Genomic DNA, 22125 nt, shown 5'->3' with positions numbered 1-22125 from the left:
ATAGTGTGTTCACAGTGTCAGCTAGTGTGTGTTCACAGTGTCAGACCATAATGTGTTCACAATGTCAGCCAGTGTGTTCACAATGTCAGCCAGTGTGCTCATAGTGCCAGACAGTGTGTTTACAATGACAGACACTGTGTTCACAGTTTCGCAGAGTGTGTCCACAGTGTCGAACAATGTGTTATCAGTATCAGCCAGTGTGTGTTCAAAGTGTCGAACCATAATGTGTTCACAGTGTTAGACAGTGTGTTCAGAGTGTCAGCCAGTGTGTTCCCATTTTCAGACGTGTGTTCACAGTGTAGTGTCAGCTCATAATGTGTTCACGTAGTGTCAAACAGTGTGTTCACATTGTCGGACAGTGTGTTCACAGTGTCGGACAGTGTGTTCACAGTGTCGGCCAGTGTGTTCACATGTCGGAGAAAGTGTGTAGAGTGTCAGACAATGGGTTATCAGTATCATGTAGTGTGTTCACAGTGCCAGCCAGTTTGTGAACTCACTGGCCGACACTGTGAACACACTGGTCAACACTGTGAACACACTGGCCGACACTGTGAACACACTGTCCAACACTGTGAACACACTGTCTGACACTGTAAACCCACTGTCTGACACTGTGTTTACAGTGTCAGACAGTGTGTTCACAGTGTCAGCCAGTGTGTTTCCATTGTCAGACGTGTGTGTTCACAGTGTCAGACCATAATGTGTTCACAGTGTAGGACAATGTGTTCACAGTGTCGGACAGTGTGTTCACAGTGTCGGACAGTGTGTTCACAGTGTCGGACAGTGTGTTCACAGTGTCGGCCAGTATGTTCACAGTGTCGGCCAGTGTGTTCACAGTGTCGGCCAGTATGTTCACAGTGTCGGCCAGTGTGTTCACAGTGTCGGCCAGTGTGTTCACAGTGTCGGCCAGTGTGTTCACAGTGTCGGCCAGTGTGTTCACAGTGTCGGCCAGTGTGTTCACAGTGTTGGGCAGTGTGTTTACAGTGTCAGACAGTGTGTAACATAGTGGACTTTTTGGAGATGTGGTTATACACTGTTAAAACTATATAATTAACGGTTTACTTTCGATTGGTCCAGTGCCAATTTCTCAAATTACCAACTCGTCTATTATCACTTGGTCTACCGTCAGTTCATCCTCTATCTACATGGTCTAATTGCCATTTCGTCCACTAGCCATTTCGTCTGATAACCAGTTGGTCCAATAGCCTGTTAGTCCATATACCATTTTGTCTAATTGGACTGAGTGTTAATTGGTCGAAATTGATGAAAATAAAATGGATATTGAACCAACTGGTTAACTAGAAATTGTCATAAATGTACTATTGATTAGACGAAGTAATGATTGGAACAACTGGTTGTTAGACGAAATATTTATTGACGTAATGGCATTAGACTAAATGAAGGTAGACCATGTGATGAGTGGAAGAGTTGGCAAAAGACGAATTGGCAATTTACCTAATTAACGATGTGAAGATAAATTTACACTGTTGACACCCTTACAGTGTGAGTATCCACAGCGTTAATTTCAATTCGTTCAAATATAGGATAACAAGATTGTCTGTTAGGTTTTGATAATGCATTATCTTTATTGGCCTTTTTCACATCTCTACAGCTACATTCGAAGAGTAGAAAAGGTAAAATAAATGATATCATAATTTAAAAAATAACTCAACAATAATATAACTTATAATGATTTGCAGGCAAGAAGAGAGTGCTGTCTTTACAATCATTGCGTAACACCTTGGAATGTTGGTTGAAGTCTGCACTGGGTTACAATGACTAATTATTTCATTTTTGTTTAATGGCCTCACCTTTTTTTCACAAGGTGTCTGTTACATTTCTTTCTTATTACATCGATATATCAAAATATCCTTAGATGATTGTGTTTTTTTTAAATATATAGGCTACATGCTCATTCGATTTATGGTGTCGAACTGAAAATAGTGCAGTTGTGATTTTAGCTTTTACTCTTTTTTCGTATGTCCTTGGTATATTACTGTTCAAGGGGGAGAAAATGCAGTGAAGAAAATTTCCTGAGATAAAGGATAAAATGGATAATGACTATAATAAAGAATTATGTATATTGCAAATGGCAACAATGAATTTATGTGTTTTTGAAATACTGAATACGGTGAAATCTTTCGAAGAAATATTATTAAATGGGTTCTCAAGTAGGTGCTTTGTCAAATTATTGATTATATCATTTTCATTAAATATTTGTAATGGGTGATTTATCTAGATTAAACAAAATATTGAAGCAAATAATCTCAATTGATAGAAAAAAAATTCTAATATTCTTCCTCGGGCTCCTCCTCTCCTTCATCTCCTTCTGTGGAATCGACACCAACTTCTTCGTAATCCTTCTCAAGAGCAGCAAGATCTTCACGGGCCTCAGAAAACTCTCCTTCCTCCATACCTTCTCCGACGTACCAATGGACGAAAGCACGCTTGGCGTACATCAGATCGAACTTGTGGTCGAGACGTGCCCAGGCTTCGGCGATGGCGGTGGTATTGCTCAACATGCAGACGGCACGCTGAACCTTGGCGAGATCACCACCAGGAACGACGGTGGGTGGCTGGTAGTTGATACCGACCTTGAAGCCAGTTGGACACCAGTCAACGAACTGGATGGTACGCTTGGTCTTGATGTTACCGATGGCGGCGTTGACATCCTTGGGAACGACATCACCACGGAAAAGAAGACAGCAAGCCATGTATTTGCCATGACGAGGATCGCATTTAACCATCTGGTTGGCAGGCTCGAAGCAGGCATTGGTGACCTCTGCGACGGTCAGCTGCTCGTGGTAGGCCTTCTCAGCAGAGATGACTGGGGCATAGGTAGCCAGAGGGAAATGGATCCGTGGGTACGGCACCAAGTTGGTCTGGAACTCAGTAAGATCGACATTGAGGGCGCCGTCGAATCGCAGAGAAGCAGTGATAGAGGAGACAATCTGGCCGATGAGACGGTTCAGGTTGGTGTAGGTGGGACGCTCGATGTCGAGGTTACGACGGCATATATCGTAGATGGCCTCGTTGTCAACCATGAAGGCACAGTCGGAGTGCTCGAGGGTGGTGTGGGTTGTCAGGATGGCATTATATGGCTCGACGACAGCAGTGGCGACCTGTGGAGCTGGGTAGATAGCGAACTCAAGCTTTGACTTCTTTCCGTAATCGACGGAGAGACGCTCCATGAGCAGGGAAGAAAATCCAGAACCGGTACCGCCGCCGAAACTGTGGAAGATGAGGAATCCCTGAAGACCCGTGCATTGGTCAGCCTGAAAAATAAAAACATACACAGTATGGTATAATCTTTGAATATTTATCTCATAATCTATCTATTCGGTAAGCAAAAGTTAATGTGGAGGTGAAGTAAAGCAAAATTCTGATAGTCATTATGTCTTCAAGACATTCCAGCGTTGGCTCTATCGTCAGCTCGTCTGCCGGAATACCTCTGTTTCTGTCATCTTTGATTGTCCACATCTATCCTTATGCATTCAAGAAGATCCAAACGTAAATCTCATTTCCCATTTCACTTTCCAATCATTTTCTCACCAGTTTTCTGATGCGATCAAGGACAATATCTATGAGTTCCCGACCGATGGTGTAGTGACCACGGGCGTAGTTGTTGGCAGCATCCTCCTTGCCGGTGATCAGCTGCTCAGGGTGAAAGAGCTGGCGGTATGAACCCGTTCTGACCTCATCTGAGAAGGCAAAAAGAGAATATTGATTATGGTGAGCTTTGTGATCTTAATGTTCTTATAGTTATATTGTTGAATCATGCATTGTTGCGTCCATATTTCTTGGTTAAGTTAACTGTTCGCGCCGGTCAAACGTTTTTTTGTGAGCATTCAAGAATGTGCAGGGACGTGTAAGTCATTTTCGAAAGTAATATCACGGTCACATTTGCTCTATCTTTGGAGTGCATCTCAAGGGCGTAGGCTGGTTTGAGCATTGGGAGGTGCACATCCTGGGGAGGTGGAACTAAAGTGGTATGGGGTGCACATCGTGAGAAGGAGGAACTAAAGTCAGTAAAAATCACTTGTACCCAGTGTACCCCCCCCCGCCTACGCCCTTGCATCTTCTTGAAGAGATTCATGAGGGAAACATGTTGGTGCTCACCTACTACAGTTGGTTCAAGATCGATAAAGACAGCTCGAGGAACGTGCTTGCCAGCTCCAGTCTCACTGAAGAAGGTGTTGAAGGAGTCATCACCACCTCCTAAGGTCTTGTCCGAAGGCATCTGGCCATCGGGCTGGATGCCGTGCTCAAGGCAGTAGAGCTCCCAGCAGGCATTACCGTTCTGGACTCCGGCCTGGCCGACGTGGACTGAGATACATTCACGCTACATGAACGAAAAAAAGAAAATATCCATTTTGTTGATGTCGCTGTATAAAGTATAAGTTAATCTAATAACTGTTTCGTTATCACGACACGGTTCATTGTTACCTATGCAGCTAGGAAACCAAATGACACTTAATAATATAATATGGAAATGGGAGGATGCAGACTGTCGCAAGGCAGGTGACCGGGGGTGCCCCACTAGCATTTTTTACTGAAAAATAGTGAAAGTAACAAATCTATGCTGTAATCCAGTAATGGTCATGCTCGTTATCAGTCTGGTTATCTTATTCGAACCATGTATCCAATAAAGGCTTTCCATTTTTTCTTCGATTTTCTCTCTCGCAGACCTGCTTGAAATATCCTCTTTTTATGGGTTGGGCAGACGTCACAAAAATCCTATCGCTTAATCATATTTCTTCTAGACATTCGATATTTATGATATTCCAGATTCAAGTCTTTTAGATCATTTCCAATCAATGAAATGAACAAATACTAAACATCCAAATAATACTTTTTTAAAAAAAGGTGCACACCAAGTTACCAATAATGCATAGAGCATTTCCATTTATTTGAAAGCAGGACAAACGAGCATTTTATATTTAATGCATGGTTCACGGGCATAGGTGCCGCGGCCGGGGATCGAACCCCGGACTTTTTACGTATAGCCAGGCGCCTTAGACCAATTGGCCACGGCACCTTTGACAAATACATTTTTAAACCTTTGCAATAACATAATACGTCTTACATGCTATCGTAAGTCAGATGAAAGTGCTAAAATATTAATAACAATAAATTGAATAAAATAGAATAATAATAATGATAATATTACATTATGTAAAACAGTTTTTAACTGATCTTGTCATCCTGAATAAATATATTTGAATAAAAAATAAATGAATAAATTCATTTGAAAACAATGAATGAATAATAAAAAAAATTCTCCGACAATTGTGTGTCGTCGTCACACAATCACAAAACCGACTCTAGATCGATCAATACTGTAACGTTAGTCGGTTTTGGATTCGGCTTGGAGTCGGTTTGAATTTGGTGTAAATGTGACAGTTTGGGAGTTTTTGCATCGCTACACAGAACGCTTTCAAAAACATAGAAAATCTATTGTCAAATAGATTGAATCAATACAGCAGTTTCGACCTGGCTCTCCACAAACGACATTTGAAATTATTCGTCACTCAGCTCCGAAACTGAGGTGTGCATTGTCTTTTGACTGGTATTTTCAATACATTTACTGCGTTTAAAATTTGTTTTGCGCCTCGAGGCAAAAATATCACTATTTCGTCTGGCTCACGTACGCTCTCAGACCGTGATTCATCCCTCGATTAGCGCCACAAAACCATTTTAACATACGACCCAAAATGGACGTGTTCAATATGATGACTCACAGCATGCACACCAGAAATCTACCCATCTCATTAGAATGTTCTCAGTTGAATCATTCATTTCATGAATGCGAGAGGAGGTCATAAAAGTGTTCGAAAGATTAGTTTATATTGTGTGGCATTCCTTTTTAGGGGGTAGGGTAAACAGACTCTCTTTGGAAAGAAACGATGTCATTTTCGCCGGAAAAAATGACAAGCTAAAAAATAAATAAAGGCCATCTATATCAATATAATAACAATCTTCCCATGACAAGCCAACAAAATAAGATATAGGGCACAAAAGAATGACAACCCCCCCCCCCAAAAAAAAAAGTATATATATTTATCCCAAAGACCAAAGATATCTGGTAAACTCTCTTAAAGAATACAACCAAGCAATAAATGAAACATATTTTCAGCCATCACAAGAAAAATTATGGGTATAATGAATCTAGATGGACATGAATAAAGATAAAGATGAAATTTTAAATTTGAAAATCGAATTACAGAAAAAATATGATACATAATTATTATCAGACATCTTTATCCCCCCCCCCTTTTTTTTACTCTCATAACCAGTCAAAATTCTCAGGACATAAAAATACGCTGTTCCGCCCGCTCCCCTCCCCCACCTCACCCCCCCCCCCACTCACTCTCTCTCTCCGCCATCTCTTCAAATCTCCCACCCACCCATGCATCCATAATATACCCGGATCATCGTCACACTCATCGTGACTCATCATCATCCGCGACCCATGGGTGCCCCCGATGATGACGAGCGAGGTCGTCCCGGAGGTCGCATATACAATGATCCAGAATTTTTCCTTTCACAACCCGTCTCCATTCTCGTGAATTGGCATGACGAGTGCCCTTGCAATCAAGCGATTCTGTCCCCTTCTGGATAAGCCTTCCAGTTTAATTACTACTTTATTTAGCACCCATATGGTCGGCTTAATTATGATACATCTTCGAAAGGACGTACATGTATTTACGATAGAAATGTACTGATTGGCGTCGCCGGATACAGTATGTATCGTACGAATTAATTATGCAAGACAAACCAGAAGCTATTAGGGACTCGATTTTGAATGCAATATCCGGTCGATTTTTAATCACTGTATTTCCTCTCTCGCCTGATGAGAATAGTCCTCTTTTGCTGGCTATCACCCCCATCCCCGCGCCTCTGCTCTCTTCTTCATCATTCATACCCATCGTTGATGCCATACCCATTTCATTTCGAATTAAAAATGATTTTAAAAATGCAGACACAATTGTACCAGCCCTATAAGAAACACCAAAATCAGCATATGTTTTGCAAATACCCTATCTTCTTCCTCCTCCTTATTCTTATCCTCCCCATCCTCCTCCTTGTCGTCTTCTTCCGATCCTTCTTCTTGTTTTATTCCTTCCCCTTCTTCTTTTTCTTCTACTTCTTCTTCTCCTCCTCCTCCTTCTGCTTCATCTTCTTCTTTTTCTTTTTTTTCTTCTCCTTTTTCTTCTTCTTCACATTATGATTATTATTATAATTAGAAATATCATTATTATTAGTAGTAGTAGTATAATTATTAATTCTTCTTCGCCTCCTTCATCACCACCATCATCATCATCATCACCTTTTCCTTCTCCATTATCTTCTCTTCATCTTCTCCTTCCGCCATATTCTACCTCTTCCTCTTGACCCCCCCCCCACGGCTGGAGATTCATCACGTTTAGATCTCTTAATACTTCAAAATTTACGTAACACCTAATATGCAAATGTTTTAATATGAGCATAGAGCTATGAGTGTGTGTAAATCCCCATATGCTGGTATCATTTGCATCAGGCCATTATACGTTCGTCACGTCCAAGCAGTCAATAAGGATATTGTAGCTCGGTGCATTAATGATAATCAGTCGTATGACTCATGCCAAGACTTATGCACAGTCACACCAACAATACCGACTCCAAACCGATCGATAGTATGTCATTGGATATAAAACATCGGCAATGATCAGGATTTGTCGGCAATGATCGGGATTGAATCGGTTTAGCTGATGTGACATGCGACATTACCAATCGCCAACTTCTTCACGCCAAAGGCAATGGCGCCAGAATAACGAACCTTCCTTCATTTGCCATTTGAATAATCACTTCTTATGACGGAGACACGCTGAGTGCTATAGAGGCGAGGTTAAAATTATGCTGACAGCATGCAAGAGACCCCCCCCCATTCATATTCTCCAAGACGGAGCTGTATTAACGCACTCGCCTTAATGGCATTCATTACACAATAGAAACGTCCTAAAATTCGTTGCATATGTTTCATGCAAACGCCCTATGAATCAGACATGAGAAATATTTAATCAAGAAATCAATATTCGTTAAGAACTGAAATTGAAGAGATATTGTAATCATGTTATTTTGTCAATATTTAAAAAATCAACGATGCATTTGATGACATGTATGTACGAAGCACAGTTGAAATGGAACGACTTGAAATAATTACTTTTATTTCTCGAAGAACAATCAGAAATTGGAAATTCAAAATAAGAAAACAATTTTATTGAGGTAAACAAGAAAAAATATCGTGCTAAGAATTGTGCTAAGAATAAGAAAATACAAGTTTTTCATTTCTCTGTGTTGTTAAAGCAAGTTAAAAAAAAATACATTGATAATTAGTAGCGCCCAATTTCCTTTGACGTCATAATATCCTCTTACAGTTCATTGAGTATTTAATCTTTCTCTCCTCCTGAGTAACCATGGTAACAGAAACGTAGGAACATCAACTAATAATAAAAATTTCGAGTAAGCTGCAATTCGTTATAATGCATCTCTACTTATATCTGCTAACGTCCATTATGGAGCTATTTAAATATAACGTAAGTTTCTTTTAATGTGAAAGCTATTTGTGTATGGAAATTTCAAAATAATAATACAGATAACTTTCAAATTGAAATAAATCTTTCCTTCTAAATTTTCCATATACATGTGATTGAGAAGTGCTGCGATAATTTGAATAGAATTGAAACGAAATATTAAAAATGTCACATCGTCACAATACTATGTACATCACTATCCGTGCAGTAATTTTTTTCGGTGTGCGATGGTGTTAATTATTTTATAAGAAAATGAGATAAAAGATTAATTTGGATTGAGAGGTTTAATAACTAACTTACAGACGTCACCTGCTTTTCCGAATTCATGACGTCCGGCATTCTCTCGGCGCAAGGGGCCCTTCCCGCCATCACGAGTGTATGCATTCTTTCCTTCATTCTCAATATTGTATTTTAGCCTGCATGTACAAATCCTTCTCTCCCTGCAGCCACCCCCCCCCCCTTCACTCCTCCCTCTCTCCCCTCACACACACATCCACATCATCCCAGCAGTTTCTTTCTTTCTCTCTCGTCAGTCTGTTCCTTTGTTCGCCCGTGCACTCTGTTAAAAAAAACTTTCATACTTTCAATTCCATTTACGATGTGTTATAAACCAGTTTGTTATCATCACCATGCATCTATACCCATACACGGACACATTTCATCCCACCACCACCATCAACATCACCGTCATCATTGTCATCATCATCATCCCCATCATTATCTTCATCATCATCATCACCATCATCATCATCATCATCACCGCCATAATCATCATCATTATGATCATCAACATCATCACCATTATCATCATCATCATCACCACCATAATTATCATCATCATCATCATTTCAACATCACCATCACCAACGTCAAAGAAAATTGAGAAATGGCATACATTTAATACAAAAGGGAGGTACAATTCCAATAAATATCAAAATATCAGTACTCATCAAGCATGTCAAGCGGAAAGGGGTTAATTCTTATTTTAGATATTTATAGACCCAAGCAAAGGTAATAAAATATTTGAAATGTTTCTTTTGAATATTCCAAAATACATTTCTAGACTCTGTTCATTTTACATGTATAAACCAATATTCGCAGGTGCTGGTTTTTCATGCGCTTTCATTTCCACGAAACTGCAATTTTTTCTCCCGAAAAATCCGGAAATACTACGTATCATGATTAAAGATAAAATAATGAAAATGTAAGAAAATGATAAGCCACTTACCATCTTGGGTTATTGAGGGACCGAACTGCGAAGCGTCGCGAAGTGAGCTTTGTGCAGTCGTCGAGCAATAAAGTGAAGTCAAGTCTTCCCGATCTCCCTTTTCATCCCGGCTTCGCGTAAATCGTTCCTTTTGCGTCTGCGTCGGAAACCTCACCATCAAGCGGTATGCCAATTATAGACCGTCGCAGTGGTCTATGATGATGTCCTGAATTAATATTCATGCTCTTCTCTCATTCATAACATAAACAGTGTTGGATTTTCAATTAACAACCGCAAACATCTGCCTTAATATCATTATATATCTGCCGGGTACCCAGTACTTAGATAATGCAACATTCCCATGGTTTTCTATGGCAAGGCATTCATTTATGACATTATTTTTCCCATTTTAACCAATGTAATAGCTGTAATTAGTATAATTAGCATAACGCACTAATTAACATATATGTGTGTAACATATATATGAATATACCTTTCTTTGTCATTTCATATCGAGAATGCCCGAAAGCAAAAATAATACAGCTTTGCGTTCGCATCATTTATTAAGTGCGATCCATATCCACTTCACAATTTTCCTACACAGTGCTTAAATTAGTGCTTAAATTGACCCATTTTCAGATCTGAATGTGAAATATTTTCAGCACGCGCTTCGCGCTCGCATTATTGGTTTTCATGATTAAAAAACGTATTTAGAATGTCCAGATTCTAATTATAAATCTAAAACACGCACACATATGTTTATTGAGATTCGCAGCTTGTTCTTAATTCAAAATATGCTTGAATTGCCCAGTTCTAGATCAGAATATCATTTTTTCTGCTTGCGCTTCGCGCTCGCATTTTTAGTGTAGGAACGTGCCCAATAACCCATCCTTTTCAAGGTTTCAAAACATGAATAGAGTGTCCCACTTTTAGGTCTAATTCTCGGGGTTTTGCGTTCGCGCTTCGCGCTCGATTTGTTTAGTTTTATACTCATCCTGTTCATGATTGCAAAAGTGCTTGGAATGTTCATATCAGTGTAGGTCGGAATATCAAAAATTTTCAGCTCGCACTTCGCGCTCGCATTATTTAATTATTTAAATATGTATCGTATTTATGGCTAACTGCAAGCAGTCCTTAGCAGTTCGAGCAAACATGAACGTGTATAAAAAAAAAAAAATCTACTCGCGCTTCCCGATCGCTGTAATTAATATGTAGTTGCATGCGAATCCTGTTCAGAATCACAAACATTGCCCCCGAATGTTCAATTTTCAGGACAAAAAGAAAATGAATTTTTCAAAATGTTTAGCTCGCACTACTTAAATAAGGCTTATGAGATTATTATACATATATGTTTTTATATTGCTAAGAAGTGACTGCTAGGACTACACCTTCAAAGAAACAAACAAAAACCAACATTGAGCGGCCGATCTGAGAAAATATGGGTGAAAAATCCCCCCCCCCCCCCATAGTCAAATGCTGGATTTGCCCATGAATACGAAACGAAATAATTACATAACTTTTTTTAAATAGAAAAGCTATAAGAAGGGGATTGACATGAAAAAAATATTTGATTTCTTTATTTAATTTTATGTGATTTCTCGCAACCATTATGATTTGTACTCTCTTTCAATCATGCCATTTGGTATAGGAGTCAGTCCATCTTCTGACTTCAAATTAGTTTAAATATTTTATTTAAAAAAACAGAGGAAAAATAAATATGAATGAAAATTTGAAGGAAAACCGATTAAAAAGTAATAGAGAAATAGATCTACATATAGGGTTTCGTTATCATTATTATTTAACATCATAGATTATGCGAGCAAAACGCCTAACGCGACTATTATTGTGATTATGACATTTATTGTAAAAAAAATCATTGGTTGCCCTTTTGTTACTGTTTCATAATGACGGAATACGAAATATATATTTTTTTTTAATTATTCGTGTATGAAATTATGTCTGCTGATTTATCCTGTCATCAATGTATAATCATTTGAATTGACCAGATAAAAAATGGTATTTTGAAAAAAAACTATGCTGCACATAAAATGTACTATAAAAGGGGCAAATCATTCGTTAAAATTGTCGAAAAACGGGTGGAAAATATTGTCATTCCTTCGCACTTGTCATCCCCTTTCTACCCCCTCCCCCCCCCCCCCCTTTGTGGCTTTGAGATGTGGTGAGTTGTTTGCTTGTGACCTCGTTAAAATCGCATTAAAAAAAAACAGAATATATTTTTTTTATTCATTAGATGTTCGTCAAACGTTCATTGGTATTTTTTCTCAATTTCAATTTTATACCAAAAACCAACCTCCGAAATGAAGTCTGAATTCTAAGACTAGTTTGAGTACTTGCAAGTAAGCATCATTCTGAATTGTATTCGTGGTATTTTTGTAGTACATTATGTATTCATAACAATGCCACACATGCTCTCTCCCGTCTGACAATATTTAATGAGATACTATTCAACGCAAAGAACTCGGTCTGAAATTCGAGTTCGTTGGAGGCTTTTAACCCCGAAGTGTGTATCGTGCCTTGGTCCTATTGCAAGATCGTTCTAGAAAATGAAATGGGCGGTGAGTAATGGTCCCCGTGATGGGGGGAGGGGCCGGGGGGCTGGTATATTTTAAATTTTGATGTATAAAATTTAGGATAGGGGGATATTCCTCCACCCCACCTCACAGTCCACTCACTCCTCCCATTACTCGTCTAATTATTCCATTTCGAAAGGTTACGGAGGAGCCCACCTGCCGAATGGGGGGGGGCGGGGGGTTGCATAATCAGAATAGCATGGGTAGCAGCATGAAGTTTGCATTACATGGTTGGGGCCTTTACATCCTTCCAATGACCCGACTTTAATGTGCGCTGTGTATTCTACGCATTGGGCGCCATGGAATTTATTATGATAATTCAAGAAACCTCTGATGATAAGAATACATGCTTGGCGAAGCTTAACTTGCGAGGACCAAGAAAATCTTTGAAGGGTATCATCCTAAGAGATGTCGTCTGCATCAGACCGATGAGTCATCAGCGTTTTGAGGTCACGTGGTGTCTGGTTAGCGTGACGGGTTTACTAGTTTGCCGTCTATCTGAGGCAGTGAAGTGGTGTCAGAAAGAGCCACGTCTTATTTTGCCTTCAGCGTTGACAGAAATAGTAGACTTAAAGGGAAGACACTAATAGAGGGAAGAAATAAATGTTGGCTTACAAGCATCAAAAGAGAAATAGTTTGTGATTTTTCTATTTTATAAAGCATATTAAAGTCAGTGATATAGATCAAAGCACACATAAATTTGAAAAAAAAAATATTTTTTAATAAACTTCCTTTCCATTTATCAGTTGTTCTGAGTTGTAAAAAGATGAATCCTAGGTATAACCAAACACCTTTCTGTAGACATACCCCCCCCCCCTCAAAAACAAGTGAAAAGCTTGCGATGCTATACGCGCGTACGAACCGTGAGTGCCCCAAATGACCCCAAATCGATGAAAGCTAGAGTAGGCCTATATTTTCTGTCGTAATCATTCCATAATTCAATCAATCATTGATCATTCTATCGGTTATTAAACCGATTATTATCGGTTATTAAAGTATGTGTGTCAATAACAATCCATCCAGGCGCGATAGCTCAGTCGGTAGAGCGGGGGATTCGTATATCCGGTGACCCGGGTTCGATTCCCACTTGGTGCGCTAGTGCCCTTTGGTAAGGCATTAATCCCCAGTACCAGGTCCTTCGGAGAGGACCTTAAGCCGTCGGTCCTCTGGTTGCTTGCTTACAAGCATTCATGCTTTCTTAGCAGTCATGTAAGAAGTCACCACCAATCCATAGCCATTTACAAATCATTCAGTAGATGAATCACTCAAGTCTATCTGAGTTTAATCAATCATTCAAGTCTGCCCCATCAACTATAACAATCGATCATTCATTTCTGTTTTTTTTTAACTAATCCATTCATCCATCCGAAAAATAGTATACCAAATCGATTATTCATTCAAGTCTGTCTACCAACACATCATTTTCATTAATGTTTTATTTTTACAATCAATCAATCATCCAGTCATTCAATTCGGTCTATCGATCAGTCAGTCAATCGATCCATCCACCTGTCTGCATATCAATCAATCATTCAAATCTGCCTGTCAGTTAATCAATCGACCAATCCATCTGTATTCCTATCACTCAATCAGCAGTCAGTCAGTCATTCAAGTCCATCTTACAGTGAGTTAATCGATCCATCTATATGTATATATCTATCAATCATTCATTCAAGCTTAATTGTTGATCAGTTGATCAATCAGTTGATCAATCTATATGTATATTCTCAATCAATCATTCAAGTCTATCAGTCAGTCGATCAATCCATCCACCTGGCTATCAATCGGTAATTCAAGTCTGTCTGTCAGTCAATCAATCTATCCATCCATCTGTATACATATCAATCAATCAATCGTTCGGTCATTCAAGTCTATCAATCAATCGATTCAACTGTATGTATACCTACCTATCTATCTATAAAATAATCATTCAAGGCAAGCATGTCGGTCAATCACTCGATCAATCCACCTATATTATCAATCTTTCATTCATTCAAGTCTGCCTTTGAGTCAATCAGTCGATCAATGCACCTGTAAACATATCTATCTGTACATTAATCATTCAAGGGAAGTCAATCAGTCAATCAATCGATCGATCAATCCTCCTATATTCCTATCTATCAATCAATCAATCCATCAATCAATCATTTATTCAAGTCTGTCTTTAAGTCAATCATTCGATCAATCCACCTGTTCCTATCTATCAATCAGTCATTCAAGCTTGTCTGTCAGTCAATCATTCGATCAATCCGCTTGTATACATATCAATCCTTTAATCAAAGTCATTCAGACAATTATGTCTGTCAGTCAATCCACGCATCGATCTATCGTTATACCAACCATTCATTCAGTCATAAAGTAAATAAAATAATCAATCGATGATACTGCTCGATGTAGCCAGCTGTAGAGTATACCTTTATCCAACAAATCTATCATTCACTCAAATCTATATCAGTAATACCATGGTCACATTTGCTCTACGGCGGCCGTACGGCGAGCCGAAAACACCCGTTTTAACATTTTTTGTACCAGCTGCATGTAGTGGTTTGAATTAAAATTAATAAAACGGCTGTTTTCGACTTGCCGTACGGCCGCCGTAGAGCAAATGTGACCAAGGTATCACGTAATGCGACTATCAATGTTGATCAGTCACTCCATCCTTGCCATCAATCCAACAATTGACCTATAATTCCATCAACTTCATTCCGTCATATACTCCGTTCAATAATAAACAAGATACTCTTCACATCCTATACAGTCACACCAACGAAACCAACTCCAAACTGGCCGATAATATGCTATTCAAAATTATGATCGGTTTGCAGTCAGTTTACTTGGTGTGACTGAAGCCGCATACCTCCCTAAGGTGCTTTCCATCATTAAAAAAAAATCTCACCAATCTTTCAAACGATTAGCCAATCTATAGATTTCTTTCCTCCGTAACAGTTTTGCTGACACAAGGGGATGATAATCATAAACCACCAATCAGACCTTTCATTTGTTTTGAAGTTGATATTTCATTCTTTATTTCAAATGGAGGATGGGCTCGCACAAACGATGGCGGATAATATTGCATAATCATAGATTACTGGTAAGGGTTGTGTGGAGTTTTCTCTTTGAAAATGATAAGGGACTAAGCGATTCAGGACAAGAACCTTGTCTGACTTCAGATCAGAGATCAAGACAAAATTACCAAACTCGATCGAATACTACTCCTATGTCATGTACCGGGGTCATGTATATGCTTGCAGAAAGAGTTGCGTTTAAACGCAAGTCAAAAAATCAAACGCAAGTCCCAAATGCGCGCTGTTGATTGATTGAGAATCAAGTTGCGCATGATTTTTAGAGTTACGATCGATTGCAACTCTTTCTGCAACGGGCCCCTGGACTACTACCACACCCCATGTTCTTCCTTTGGGCGATTCCTTACGTGTCGTACGGGACATTTTGACAACAATTTCTAGTTTCCTAGCCGAATGCTTGAGCAATAAAATATTATTTTTGTCAATGCTAAAGCTATAGTGGGTAGTCACGTGAAAAACTAATAACCAACACCAAAAAAAAACTTGGTTATGGGTAATTTATAGGTGAAAATGTTGTGCGTCGTACGGGACGCAGAAATGTCCTGTACGACAGGCAACATTCTTAGCTCTAATCATCCAATGGACAGCGTATTTTTGTTGGTTGTCAGTTTTTTGCATGTCTACCCAGTAGTACTTTAATATTACCACAAAGCAAATTGAAGTTCTTCGTTCGTTTGGACAGCATGTTGAAAAATGTTGTGAAAATGGTTGATTTTTCTAGCCTATAATTGCCCCTTATGCGGCTTTTGGCCTTATCAGGAGTGTTTGATTGGTTTTCATAACTTACAACCGAATATTCCCGTACGATATGGTAAAGTTCCATATTATTGATTTTCTACTGTTTTTACTTCTGAACTGCACTGCAAAAACTACGTTGTTAATTAAACACCAGCCCGGAATCTATAATATGTCCACACCAGAGAAGTGTTAAACAACACCAGTTTCGTTTTGGACTAACACCAGAAAGGTGTTTATACGACACCAATTAGTATTAAAACAGCATCGGTTTGATTCCAAACTGGTGTTGTTTCAATACTTTGGGTGTGGACATATGTAGCTTCCCGGCTGGTGTTAAATCAGCACCGGAGTTTTTGCAGTGTGCGTCCAATTCTATAACATGTTGTCATGTTCTGTTTCTGATGGGAATTTTTGGGTTATGTTCTGAGAGGTATGAAGAGCGTAGGAAAGCTTAATACTCGTCACCTTCTTCCTCTTCTCCTTCTGCATCGACGGAATCGACACCCACTTCTTCGTAGTCCTTCTCGAGAGCAGCCAAATCTTCACGAGCCTCAGAGAACTCTCCTTCTTCCATACCCTCTCCGACGTACCAATGGACGAAAGCACGCTTGGCGTACATCAGATCGAATTTGTGGTCGAGACGGGCCCAAGCCTCGGCGATGGCGGTAGTGTTGCTCAACATGCAGACGGCACGCTGAACCTTGGCAAGATCACCACCAGGAACGACGGTGGGTGGCTGGTAGTTGATACCGACCTTGAAGCCAGTTGGACACCAGTCGACGAACTGGATGGTACGTTTGGTCTTGATGGTAGCAATGGCGGCGTTGACATCCTTGGGGACGACATCACCACGGTACAGGAGACAGCAGGCCATGTACTTGCCGTGACGAGGGTCACACTTTACCATCTGGTTGGCGGGCTCGAAACAAGCATTGGTGATCTCGGCAACTGTCAGCTGCTCGTGGTAGGCCTTTTCAGCAGAAATTACCGGGGCATAGACGGCAAGGGGGAAGTGAATACGTGGATAGGGCACCAAGTTGGTCTGGAATTCTGTAAGATCGACGTTGAGGGCGCCATCGAACCTCAGAGAAGCAGTGATGGAGGAGACAATCTGGCCGATGAGACGGTTCAGATTGGTGTACGTAGGTCGCTCGATGTCGAGGTTACGACGGCAGATATCGTAGATTGCCTCGTTGTCGACCATGAAGGCACAGTCAGAGTGCTCTAGAGTTGTGTGAGTTGTTAGGATTGAGTTGTAGGGCTCGACGACGGCAGTTGATATCTGAGGAGCGGGGTAGACGGCGAATTCGAGCTTGGACTTCTTTCCGTAGTCGACGGATAGCCGTTCCATCAACAAGGAGGTGAAGCCGGAACCGGTGCCACCACCGAAGCTGTGGAAGATGAGGAATCCCTGGAGACCTGTGCACTGGTCAGCCAGCTTCCTGATCCTGTCGAGGACAATATCGATAAGTTCCTTTCCGACGGTGTAGTGACCACGAGCGTAGTTGTTGGCAGCATCCTCCTTGCCTGTAATCAACTGCTCAGGGTGGAAGAGCTGGCGGTAGGTTCCGGTACGAACCTCATCTGCAAATGGAATTACAAAGAAAATGTATCACTTTGTTGTACATTGTCTACGACTCTTTAATTTCTGTTCAGTTTACATCCATCATACTTATAGGCTCAGTCTTGCCGAGTTAGTTGAGAACTTGTCACTTGCACTCTTGCAGTACATTATTTTGACATATATACCCCAAATTATAGATACCCTATTCTTGTTCCCGGTGGAATCAAAGCAGGGTTAAAATATTTTAAAAATCTTCCCCCATTAAGTCACGATAAACTGTTTCTTAGCCAACTACAGTCGGCTCGAGATCAACGAAGACGGCACGGGGGACGTGCTTGCCAGCTCCAGTCTCACTGAAGAAGGTGTTGAAGGAGTCATCACCACCTCCGATGGTCTTGTCTGAGGGCATCTGACCATCAGGCTGGATGCCGTGCTCAAGGCAGTACAACTCCCAGCAGGCGTTACCGATCTGGACTCCGGCTTGGCCGACGTGGACTGAGATACATTCACGCTAAAAACAAATGGATATCAAAGGATAAATCGGTCTGAGTTTTCAAACATAACATGAGAAATGTGTTTTAAATCATAAATATTCTGCTTGTTTGTTATTCTACAAGGGCTCGTAGATTGGGCAGACTTAGGACTGATACACTATATGTAATTATTCAGCATATTCATCAGACGTATAGGTCTACTTTACTTCAACAAGTTGTTTGATAAAAAAAATAATGTCAATTGCTTTTGGGCATGTTGGGTGGGGCAGATATAGTTCATGGTACAGAAAAGTGTCTAGAGCTATAAACATCATGGACGTCGATCTATTCAGTTCAGACCACCGGGGGGGGCGGGCGACCACCACCCCTCCCCCTATGATTTTTAGCGTAGTGAAAACGGCAAAAAGGAAAGACGGAAAGATGAAGAGTAGGTCATCTACTCCTATAATTCAATTGAGAATGAAAATATATTCGTCACCATTTTAGATCCCTCCTCACAGAGGCGTCGATCCTGGGGGGGCAGGGGGGGCGATCGCCCCACCAATGAAAATATTGGGGGGGCAAACATGTCGTTTTGCCCCCAATAATTCCACTGATGTGTAAAAATAAAATAAGATTGTAATGTTACACAGAAATCAGCAAGCGAGATTGTGATACCAACTCGTTCTTTATTTAAAATTGTGCTCAAAATGTCCGCTTTTTAGATTGGAATATCAAAATTTTCAGCTCGCGCTTCGCGCTCGCATCATTTATGTAGCAAAAACCCATACTTTCCATGATTAAATAGGTGAATAGAATGTCCCGTTTTCAGTTCTAAACCTCAACAGAACTCCCGCTTCGATTTGCAATAATTTTTTGTTGGATATATATCTTGTTCTTTATCAAAAACGTCCATTAAACTGTCTTTTTTTCAGATCGAAATATCAAAATTTTCAGCTCGCGCTTAACGCTCGCATCTATTGTTCTTTTAGATACCCGTCTTAATCATTGGTACCAAAAATGCTTCGAATATCAAGCTTTCAGGGCTCGCTCTCGGCACTCGCATTATCTGTGTAGTGAGATATACATGTATCTATCCTCCTCATGAGTTACAACAAACAGTCCTAAACAAGTACCTTTTTCCTGTTTTCATGTCAGTATATTAAAAAATTTCAGCTCGCGCTTCGCGCTCGCATTAATTTGCTGGTGAGATATGTGTCTCTATCTCACACACACACACACATATATATATGTGTGTGCATGTGTGTGTGTGTGTGTGTGTGTGTGAGTTTGTTTGTTTTGCCTTTGGAAAGTTGATTCAGGATTTTGCCCCCCCCAATCTGAAAAATGGATCGACGCCCCTGCCTCCTCAATATATCCTGGCTCCGCCCTTATATGCATGTGCCATTAATAATTCTCATAATATCAATAGAGACAATGTATTACAACGTCGTTTATAAACACAAAATGAAAAAAAGGAATTACTTGAAGATGATACCAGCTCTCGTTTTTTCGAACTTGAAGGTGTGGAATGTCTGCATGTTTTGATAATCATAATGTTCAGAAATGCATCTAAACATATATACATGTAGGTTTCACGTTCATCTAAATGGTTCATGATTTGCCCCGATTTATCATCCAATTTGTTCCAGTCTAATTAGTCCCAATTTGTCTTCCACAATGGGATAAGTGAACGCTCCAATAACAGTCACATTGTTTGGATTGCTTTGTATTGTTCATGACATTAAACATGTTAAAAGGAAATTATAACTTCGATGTAACCGTTTAATAAATCTATGTATCATTAACTGCAATTTATGTGACCTCTGCTTCTATTTATCCAATAAAGAATACAAAATAAACTGCAAAATAAAATGTAAGCGGGAAAGGAGACCAAAGCAGTACGTATAAATTGACCCATTCTTTATTCAGGTTTCCTGAAATACAGACTACATAATTCATAATTTTGATATTTCCGAGTTTGTGGGATCATCAACATTATAAAATCATAGTTTTCGTTTTTGTGATCCGCACAAAAGAAAAACAACAATGCAGTTGTTTGACTTGTTTCATAGAAACCATATTGATATGTGAAGATTTCATACCACACTACAAGAAGTAGACAAAATAAGGGAAATGCCATTTTCTTCCTAAAGATATTTTCATCAGAATTTTCTCGAATGTAGGCTTGGAAAGTGCAAGTTTGAATTAGCTGATTGCTCTGGTTTAAAACTCTGGATAAAAGCTAAAAGATTGTTTCAGCGATAAATTGGGTATTTTATTGAAAAATCAGGATACACTAATTTTGAAAAAAAATATTTAATTATCATATTTAAAATAGAATAGGAAACTAACTTACCATGGTGATAAGGAATAGTGTTCACGAACTGCTCGCAACGTATGATGTGCCGTAAGCAATCTGCGTGTACAATGTCGTTTTGGCGGTTAGATCGCTCGTTATAAGAGCTTCCATATCTCAAATTTGCTCTTCGTCAACAAACATATATCTAGAGGTGTTTCCATGGCAACTATAGCCGTCCAGCCAATAGGAGGGCGTTTTCATATTTGCGGGGGCATGGGGCGGTCATTTTCAGTCGTTGGGACAGGGCCGAACCGAGGGTCGAGCAAAGATATGGTGCCGCAGGTCACATTATTTCAAAAGGTACAACTGTTTTCTGACCCCACAATACTGTATGGATTTGCAAACAAAGATATCGTTCGATGTGTTTAACCGACTACATTGAATACTGCAGATGGGATAAATGCATGGAACAAAGGTCATTTATACTATAGGCATAACAAAAACTTCGAATATTCCAGCATTGTAAACGGAACTCCACATTCCCAGTGTATTTTGGCCTCATTTTATATCTTTGAAATTATTCTAATGCCAGAACATTATTTTAAAATTTATAAATGAATAAATTAAGGAAAGCTGTTAGATTATTCATGGCCGTGCGTATGCCTCAATAAATTTTCCATTTAACTACATTTATCGATTATTGACACGTGCCAGTGGTATATATTCCGTTATAAAGATCGTGTGCATTTCTTATTGTGGAAAGGAACGTAGATCGATAGTGTAAATCTCAATATGTCAACATTTCATTGCCAATAAAATTGTGGCTTTCAATATCAACAATTCATTATTTTGGCAGGTGTGACCATTTAATATCAAACCTATGACATAAATGTGCAATTGGGGAATTAGTTTATTGGATGTTGTTTTAGTGCTGTTTGCTCGCTTTTCTCGCCCGTAAATTTTCAAAATGAAGCACTGTATCCTAAACTCAGTCCCTAAAAGAATTTGCGTCATTACAGTACGTTGGAACAGTGAAGGAAGTCTTTAGAACTGTCATTACTGCTTAATTTTCTGCAAATCATCCGACAGGGGATTTCTGACCAATATCGTTTTACGTTCTAATTCTGTTCGGAAATGACAGCTTTTTAATGCCGACAACTTTGTGAAAGAAAACCCATGTGATGGTTTCTGGGCAGCATATAAATTTCGATCATTGATTCCTAGTGCCTACCGAAATTCTAAAAGGCTTCGAATGTGGTTTCTCGACTCCCGGAGTGCAGCGCCATCTTTTGACAGATTAAAGATATTTTTACGGCTTCCATTTCCTCAAAAAATATATTCCTGCGACATCTACACTTCCTCCATCTTCTCCCCGACCCTCTTCTTCCCTCCCCCCACCCATTCCCTTTCTCTTCTCCGTCCAACTCACTTCTATCTATCTATCTATCTATCTATTTATGTATCTATCTAGCTCTCTCTCTTTCTCTCTCTTCTGTGGCCTAGTTGCGTTCCAATTGGAGTAAGAAAACTCTCACAATCACACTTTACACATTAACAGATTTTTCAAGATAACATGAAAATAGCACTAGACCTT

The 22125-nt window shown here is 39.7% G+C and overlaps 2 protein-coding genes across 2 annotated transcripts; both read right to left on the bottom strand.

Annotated features, from left to right (window-relative positions):
- Nucleotides 1-1578: 1578 nt before the first annotated feature.
- LOC121414507 (tubulin alpha-2/alpha-4 chain-like) lies at nucleotides 1579-9907 on the bottom strand. Its single transcript, XM_041607712.1, has 4 exons — nucleotides 9802-9907; nucleotides 4120-4342; nucleotides 3553-3701; nucleotides 1579-3275 (listed from the first exon to the last, which is right to left on the bottom strand). The coding sequence occupies exons 1-4, from the start codon at nucleotides 9802-9804 to the stop codon at nucleotides 2289-2291; spliced, it is 1362 nt and encodes a 453-aa protein (XP_041463646.1). The 5' UTR covers nucleotides 9805-9907; the 3' UTR covers nucleotides 1579-2288.
- Nucleotides 9908-16557: 6650 nt separating this feature from the next.
- On the bottom strand, nucleotides 16558-20695 carry LOC121414508 (tubulin alpha-1 chain-like). Its single transcript, XM_041607714.1, has 3 exons — nucleotides 20589-20695; nucleotides 18045-18267; nucleotides 16558-17776 (listed from the first exon to the last, which is right to left on the bottom strand). Exons 1-3 carry the CDS (start codon nucleotides 20589-20591, stop codon nucleotides 16644-16646), a joined length of 1359 nt encoding a protein of 452 aa, XP_041463648.1. The 5' UTR covers nucleotides 20592-20695; the 3' UTR covers nucleotides 16558-16643.
- Nucleotides 20696-22125: the final 1430 nt, after the last annotated feature.

Source organism: Lytechinus variegatus, chromosome 4 (genome assembly GCF_018143015.1).
Source record: "Lytechinus variegatus isolate NC3 chromosome 4, Lvar_3.0, whole genome shotgun sequence".
NCBI classification, from domain to species: Eukaryota; Metazoa; Echinodermata; class Echinoidea; order Temnopleuroida; family Toxopneustidae; genus Lytechinus; species Lytechinus variegatus.
This window is presented reverse-complemented; position numbering and strand designations above follow the sequence as displayed.